This window comes from Pundamilia nyererei, unplaced genomic scaffold, assembly GCF_000239375.1.
Source record: "Pundamilia nyererei isolate P.nyererei 1_Seehausen unplaced genomic scaffold, PunNye1.0 scaffold00080, whole genome shotgun sequence".
Lineage (NCBI taxonomy): Eukaryota > Metazoa > Chordata > Actinopteri > Cichliformes > Cichlidae > Pundamilia > Pundamilia nyererei.
Window position 1 is genome coordinate 2751793 of NW_005187481.1, and position 8447 is coordinate 2760239.

The window sequence follows — 8447 nt, forward strand, 5'->3', positions numbered from 1 at the left end:
GCCCTTTCCATGTCAAAATTCACACACAAATGTAAAAACTCCCCTCCTTGCTCGAGGCCTTCCTCCCAGCTCTGGACTAAATGATATCATTGGTTGCCAGGGATACAAGGACACAGCGTGCAGAGAAAAGGAAGGGTGAGGCATGGGCAGAGCCATACAGATTGCCTGGAAGAGAAAGGGTGGGATATTGGATATCAAGAGGGAGGGAGAAGAAAAAAAAGAGCCTTGTTGAAACAAGTAAGGAAGAGAGCAAAGGCAAAAGGGCAGACCAGCAAGGAGGGGAAGGCAGGAGGAAAGAATGCCTGCCAGCTTGTCAAACCATGCTTCCTCTCCTCTCTTGCTCACAGCTCTTTGTCTTAGAGGGTGTCAGGTTTGCAGCAATGTAGATCTTTGCAAAAAAAAAAACAAGAACAGAAAGAAAGAGAATGGGCAGGTGTACCCAGGGGACAGATGAGATGGAAGTGCCCTTTTTCTTAAAAAAGCAAACAAACAAACAAAACCTTCCTTATCTTGTACATCTGTGCACCAACTGGCGATGGTATTTCCTCAGTCCTTTTTTACTGTGTGTCTGTCTGTGTGTGTGTGTTTACCAGCTAGCCAAGGATGAGGATGTCTATTTAGAGGGATCCGAGACTCCGCGGGTCTGCTGTCTTTCTATTCCGGCCTGACAGCATCATCTAATTTGGACCAGAAAGTCCCCACTCCCACTCACCCCCAACTCCACCAACAACACTGTTCTCTCAGCATTTATTTTGAAGGTAAGACTTGTGTAAGAGATGCACAAACACACACATGGGTTCTACGTTTGGTTTCAAATAGCCAGATGTGGGTTTACATGGCTGTCCTTCTTTGGTGGCATGGAAAGAGAAAGGAGATGGTGGGTTTAAGTGAACAATAGGCGTCAACAAATGAAGGCTTTTTACCTGTCTGCGCACAAACATTACACACTGCCAAAGCAAAGAGGGGACTGTAGTGGCCAAAGGTACAGTGGTAATTGAATGCACCTGGCATTTCATAAAGTCAGCTCTTACATACTACACTTTTGGAATTGTGTGCGCTTTCTTTTGGGCTACCTTGCTGTGAAGGGAGTTTAACCTGCAGCAACTTAACCCATTCTGCACATGACATCATGTGGCCTCGCAGCTACAGCCCATATGTCTTGAATTAACTCCTGCACACATGGGTTTAATATTGGAGCCACAGAGCCGTTGTTGTGTGGAGTCAAATGCAAGCTGGTGCTGACTGACGGCTCCCCCTACAACACTGTAAGCAGGGAGGGTCTATACCAGATGGGTCTGCATACCGTTGCCCCATCACTTGCAAGCACAGCAACCGCAGCACTTTGTCCGCAAATGTTGTGAAAGTAGGAAAAAAGTGGAAACTGTTGTATGCAAGTAATTGTTTGGGACACTCACAAACACTCAAAATACATTAACAGAACCAAGCGATATCTCAGCTAAGGAGACTTTTACTGATAAAGAGGCAGAGTGGAATTGCGGACGTTTGAAACAGCAGATTTTTAGCAGGACTGGGGTGGATGTCGCCAGATGTGTTGCATCTGCTGCACAGCATAACCCAGCGATGACTGATGTCACCCGGTTCTGTATGTGAAAGTGAAAGCATGCAGTGTTGTTGTAATGCATGCTAGCAGTGCAACGTTGTGTGCACGCTTAAAGACCTGTTGTGTTCTCAGTGTGCTCTAAAAATACATCTAAATGCAGTTGAGTCTGAAAAGCCTAGAGCTACAGCATTAGGAACTGTCTGGCCTCAGTTGCTCTAGCAACTGGTTGGAAATGGTCCCTTGAAGAGGCTGCTTCCTTCACTCATTCAGCACTCGCAGAAAGGTTAATATAACACAGCTGCAACAGTCTCACCACGCACAGAACCATGAAAAAAACAACAAAAAAACCCTACTTATAGTAGAATTAATGCACAGTGAGGGAAGTGGCTAAACGCTGCATGCCAGTTCATCATTCATTGTGAGAAATGAAGCCAATGTCTCACCGTAACAGCAAAGCTTTCTTCAGCAAGAAAAGTGTCATCATTAGAGGCAGTAAGTGATCTTTTCGGTCCACGCTAATGAAAGACGTACGTGTGACTTTCCTGTTTTAAGCAATGAAAGCAATCACAAAAGTGGAAATAAGAATTGAGGCTGTAAGACACTGTAAAAGACAGATACAGTGCAGCAAGCTCCTGACTTGATATAGATTGTGGCTTAGGAGGAATATAGGGAAACGCAGAGCTCCTGGAATAGCGACTGATAAAGCTGGCTAGAATGAACTCCTACTGTGGATGTCTGCTGCTGATTTGAGCCACATCTACCACCAGCTCTGTCAGTAAATTAGGGACTTATGGCTTGAAGGGAATGGTGATAAAATAAATGCAGCAGGCCACCATGGTTTTTTTTTTTCTTTCTTTGTCTTCAAAGTGAGGTTGCCATGGCCCATGGTCTCACTGCAGTGGGCTTTTTTTTCCCATCACTGGGTGACCACTGGCGGTGGTGGCTGTGATTAGAGAGAAGCTGAGTGCACAGTGCAGCTCTGGCTGAGTGATGGTATTACCACTGAGCAGATACAGTGCAGCAGCAGAAAATTCGGCGAGCAGAATTAAATCTACCGGGAGCACACAGAGTGATAGTGTGGCATCAGTTCAGTCACAAACCCACATGATTAAAAAAATAAAGCTTCTTATAACGCCAGAAGAAATGCAAGTGTTGTGGAAAAATGCCTTGAACGGAACGTTTCACTTAACCACGTGTTTTGTCCACAGACTGCTTTTTTTGCTCTCAGGTGTGAAGTGGAGGGCCTCCAAAACACAGACCAAGACTGGTAACCACATAAATATTTTTGTCTGTCTCTGTGCTCTCTGTGTGTGGGTGTGTTTGTGCGTGACTATTTAAAAGCAGACATACTTCACAATTTGGCGCTACCGTACAGTTTATTATCACCCAAAGTCCTTACTGCACTACAACCCAGAGCTGCATCGACCTGAGGTATAAGTATCATGGAACTAAAGCTCCCTTTTTTATATACGTGGTATGAATGTAGGAATTAACTTCAAATGAAAATTACTGCACAATTCATTGCAGTGGACCCTGAATACCGTATACAGCATGTGTGCAGTATATGCATTTCATATACCTGGGATGTGCATGCTGAAATTTGTGTTAAAAGTTTAAAGGAGCATCATTTTGAAATTGCATTTCATAAAGTCAGGGTATTTAAATATTTACAGGTTGATTTGTGTATTCAGCATTTTCACTTACACATTCAACTCTGTGCGTGTGTTTGTGTGTGTGTTCCAGGCTGCATGTATCACCCAGCAGAGCTCTACTCTGGCCGTAACACATGGGACTCCTACTCAGCTGGAGGACCTAACAAAGGACAATGGGCTGCTGTAAATGCTCGCCCCTGGAGCCACACACAGAGGTCAGCAGCACCATCCCCAAACCCACACACAAACGCAACACTTGCAGGACAGTATTTCATTTAAGGGGTACACATGTGATTCACCTGCAGCAGATAACATGTGCTATGCATGTGCCTCACCATACTATATTCGTTTGTTTCTATTTTCATGTCTCTGATCATATTGATATGAAAAAAATTAACCACTAAGGCTGCATCAGTTAAGAAAGCCAGTGTGACTTTTAAAAAAAGATTCTGGGTTTAAGCTCACTGCGGCCGTTGGTAGTGGAACAACTCGATGCTCGAACTTCCTCAAACAAGGGTCACTTGAGCACGTGAGACCTGAGCCCTTTGTAGTCTGGGCTGACTCAAGATAAGAGCCACTTTATGTGGCTGACTGATCAACTGAAACTCTGATGAGCATATTCATGAAAAGCTCTCACTTCATGTGCAGCTGTGGGAATAAACCCGTGTGCGGTTTCAACAGACAGGCTTGTGGTGAATGAAACTACAGCATCTTCAGCTGCAGTTGGCACAAGACTCAAGTCTCGCTATTCAGCTGCAACAGTTGAGGGTACGCGCTGATGAATGCGACTGTAGCTCATGCAGCTATGTGCAGTCGCGGCTTTTGGAGAGAAATAGATAATAAAAGTGAAAGGAAAGCGCTCGTTTTCAGCTCCATAGTTTTCCTCCTATTTCTAGGGTAAAGCTGCTACAGTAGCTTTGCATGATTCGCAGATCAAAATAATCTTCATGCATTTTATACGGAGCCTTGGTGCAGCCAAGTTCATCTAATGTCTGAAACAAGTCATTTTAGTTTTCTTTCCACTACCTTCAAGCAAACTTAGCTTCTGATTGGCTGCTTCTCATAGCAGCAGGTAGGTAGAGAGTGTGTTCTTGCAGACAAAGCGCTGTGCATGAGATGACCATATAAGGGAGATCAGCTGTTATTCACATCATACAAAGCCAAGAGTTTAAAAACATACTGCCTGGATATAGTGTTTTAGAGCAGTTTGAACTAACTGATAACAGTAATCTAAATAAGTAATGTAGAAATGAAGCTGATGCTCTTATTCCACTACGTATTTGATGTGTTTATTATGCGCATCCACCACTTAAAGTTTAAATAGTTTGGTTGAGTCATGGTGGTTACCGTGTGCGGTTAAACTAGTGTTTCTTAATCAGGCCCCTCTGGTGGAGCATAGAGCCACTGCAGGGCTGTAGGTAAAAACATAAAGCTAAATATAGTGTTCTTTACTTAACATAAGTAAACAAAATTCTGCTAATGCTGTGGTGATAGCATTTATTTCACAGAGAAAAAAAACACCTTGAAAACATTTTCTTGTGGGGTGTAGGCCGTAAACTATTTTCATTTTCTGAAGAGGAGGCATGTCAGGAGAAATTTTAGAAACAGTGGGATTAAATTATTCTTGCAGAGACCTTTGATGAACAAGCTGTGAAGTTTAGCATGAGGGAAAAAACTGGATTAGAGTCGCTGTGAAGGAAAACCTCATTTCTGAGTATGTCCAAAGTTGTGACCAACTTTGAGCAACAGTGAACTACATTTAACATTTATTTGCAGAAAACATTTGAGAAATTAGCTTTAATCTGACTTCAGGCTACGAGTAAAAGCGTCACATCTTTTGAAACGAATTAAGACAACACAATATTTTTTTTGTCCCCCACTATAGGCTCCAAGAGGGGCGCAAACAGCCATATCATTCTCTGTCAAGTCGTATTTATAGCAGGTAAGTATTTATCGTTCATACCACACTTTAAAGGGGTTTGTGTTGACCAGCTTTCAGAGCTATGTGCTGTGATTCGTTACTGAAACTGCTTTTGTCAGTGTCATTTTCTCTAAGCTGGCTTCACTCGTACTGAAAAACCGAACAGTACAACTCTTGATGCCCTCATGAATCTGAGTATTGACCGGAAAAGTTTCCGTTGTACTGTGGTGTAATTACCATTAATGCCTGTCCACAGCGTGGTCCTGAGTTTAGTTGTTTTCACAGGGGTGACAGAACAATCAACCATGTCCCGGACAAAGGTATCCCAAAGGGGCATAGCCAGCTGCTGCGAATTTGGGATAGTAAAGAGGTGCAGTTTGAGGTCCAGAACTGGCATCACAACTCCATCCATTCGTTCCACATCCGAGATGGCACCAACAATGGTTATCTGCCAGGACCAGAGGAACGCTACGCAAACTGGCAAAACAATGTCAGCAACTTTGTGGTGAGGTGTTGCCGATAAGTCATTAGTTAAGGAATCTTGACTGTATTGTTTTTCTTTTCCCAATAGAACGGGGCTCCTCGCCTGCATCGCAACAACAGGGAGCTTCAGGGAACCACGCCAGAGAGATGGGCCCACTCAGACCCCCGCAGGAGTTTCCCAGACAGGATGGTGAACAACAGAACAGGACCATGGAAACGGCCAGCCCTCCACCAGCGACGGGAGCAAGCGCATCATCACAGTCCAACCCCGGAGCACCCATTAACCCCCCGGGATGAGTGTCCAGCTAAGAGGAGAAGAGACTTTGGACCTGATCAGGTAAATGTGTTTGATTTGGAGACACAACCTTTATTTCATTTTTTAAACGCAAAATGCGTAAAATGTCACTGCTAGATGTCAGGAGATTGCAGTCGGTCAGCCAAGAGAGATCAAAAGCATTCAATGTAAACAGTAACCCATAACTGCTATGGTCAAATTTTTTTCTACTATCTGTGTATAAAAGCATTTTTGTACACGCTTTGTTTTAACATATTTGAATAACACGGAAAGTAAATCAGGAAAGTGTTTTACGTTTTTTACCCCGTAAGTCACCTCAAAACCTCTGGCCTCAATTCATCTATGGTGAGTGCAATATGTATCCACGTCTGTAAAACTGTGTAAAAACTTCTGTTCAATGGCAGTTATGCTGAGATAAGTTGTTGAGGATATCCAAAGGCTTTCTGTGTTTCTGGCTGCTGTTAGCGGCGTTTTTTACCGTGTTGGCTACTATTAGCTGGCTCTAGTGAAACTTTCTTTGAAGTGGCTCAAAAACTGGAAGTAAAGTTTATGTACATCTTTGTGTGTTAGAGCCCTGACTTCGGTTCAGGAGCAGAGGCTTGAGGTGAGGAAGAAGAGGATGGTATTTTATACAGATGCTGTGTTATCCCTTTCCCTTGTGTTTTAGCTTGTTGAAGGGGAAGCCTTCTCAGGCCATAAAACATAGGACTTTGACTATTACATATGTAGTTAGTCTCTAGCCACATACAGGAAACTCAATTTGCGAGGTCGGTGATGTCCATCTCGGGCACTCAAACACTGTATGTTTAATGGATTCGTTTTAAGTTCACGTGAATGGATCAGTTTGTTTAACGCCATAATTACTCACTAATCAATATTTATTTATGAATACAACATTGTTTTTTTTCTATTAACCTTAGTTTCTTAAACTTAGTCAGATAATTTCATTTGACCTTACTGTGCCAATTTCACTGCTGTCACTATGTTTACATGTACACATCTATATGCTACATGGCATTTCATTTCTGTGTAACAGCCCCACCTATTGGTGTAATGCAGTTTTAAAAGAAAGGATATTTATCTGTTTAGGCTTGTCATACTGGATCCAGGCACTTACCTTTACTTGTTCGTGCCCCATCACCACCTCACCAACAGCGCTCCAACCAGGACGACTGGAAGCCTCCAAGTGACAGGGCGGGTCCATGCCACCACTCTGAACACAGGACCTCAACAAAACAGCAACAGGTGAGCATGTACAACATGTATTATTTCTCAGATTTGGCACAACCATTGATTCCCAAATCTGGTTTTTCACTTTTGCAGGAAACCTCTAAACTGCGAGCTGGGAAACACGGCTTCAGTGACCCAGTGCCATCCAACCAGAGCTGCGGCAGGAGGCCACCGCATTATGGAAGCAAAGGGAAGGTCGAGCGGAAAATCTCATCTTCACCAGCAGACCACACCCGTGTGCCTTACAGCCACCAACACCATCACTATAACCATCAACGGCACACAGGCCAGCCTAGAGCACCTCAGCACAACGCCCCACTACACCCTCTGGAGGATAAGGACTCTTGGAACCATTATCACAAACAAAGCACAGTAAGAGATAAACTACTATCACACTTTTATTTCAGTATGCTATTTTACACATAGTAAACAGGTAGAGTGTTTTTATTGCAAAGCTATATGCTCATAAAGTGTGGATAGATGTTGCTCTTTATCACCTTCAGAATTGACAGGAGACAGTATGTTTTTAAAGGGGTCATGCTCTGGTGACCATGATGTTATTTGTTGTGTACAAGAAAGAAAAAGTAACCTGGTCTTTTTCCACCCATCCTGAGGATCCTCCAGAGCGTTTGGGATCTGTATATCCTAGCTACAGTACCCTATAGTTAAATCGATTAATAATGATTAATGATTAGTGTCAGTATAATTGTGTTTTCTTCCACATCCCCAGTTTTATTGTGAACCTAAAGACCATTACACACTGAGTACTTAGCGGAAAAGTGACACATTCCACATTTTTTCAGATGCAAACTTGTCGACCGCTCGTCGAAGCGCTGAATTTTAGCAGAAAATGAATTCTCAAAAAACGCACTGTGAAAAAAGTTGACATGCAGCGATGATAAGCTGATCCTGATGTTTCTAAACAAGAAAAGGAAGAAAAGGAAGAAAAGGAGATTCTGAGCTCATCCAATTCTCACATAAAGGCAGCAGCAGGGAGAATTTCTTGGTTTGGTCCAGGAGTTCAAGCTGTATCACGAACACTTTCGTACATATTTCAGGATGTCAGTGGGGTAGTTGGAATTCTTGTTGACAGAGTTTGGACCACATCTGAGGAGGCAGACAAGTAATTTCCGAGAGCAGATTGAACAGTGTTTAGCTGTGTGTAAACAGGTAAAACAGTATCATTTTACTATTTACATATCATTGCATATTCAGTACTAGAGATGGACCGATCCGATATTACGTATCGGTCCGATACTGACCTAAATTACTGGATCGGATATCGGAGAAAAATAAAAAATGTAA

The 8447-nt window shown here is 43.0% G+C and overlaps 1 protein-coding gene across 2 annotated transcripts in view; it reads left to right on the forward strand.

The window, feature by feature from the left end:
• Window positions 1-597: 597 nt before the first annotated feature.
• Window positions 598-8447, forward strand: part of LOC102193867 (lysine-specific demethylase 6B-like) — a 21788-nt gene continuing 13938 nt past the window's right edge. The window contains exons 1-7 of one of the 2 annotated variants that reach the window (XM_013912077.1): window positions 598-758; window positions 2770-2828; window positions 3305-3428; window positions 5099-5624; window positions 5706-5954; window positions 7002-7157; window positions 7236-7514. In XM_013912077.1, coding sequence (XP_013767531.1) covers window positions 5805-5954; window positions 7002-7157; window positions 7236-7514 — 585 coding nt within the window. In that variant the 5' untranslated portion in view covers window positions 598-758; window positions 2770-2828; window positions 3305-3428; window positions 5099-5624; window positions 5706-5804. The remainder of the gene's footprint in view (window positions 759-2769; window positions 2829-3304; window positions 3429-5098; window positions 5625-5705; window positions 5955-7001; window positions 7158-7235; window positions 7515-8447) is intronic. The other variant, XM_005737917.1, reaches the window with a different exon arrangement.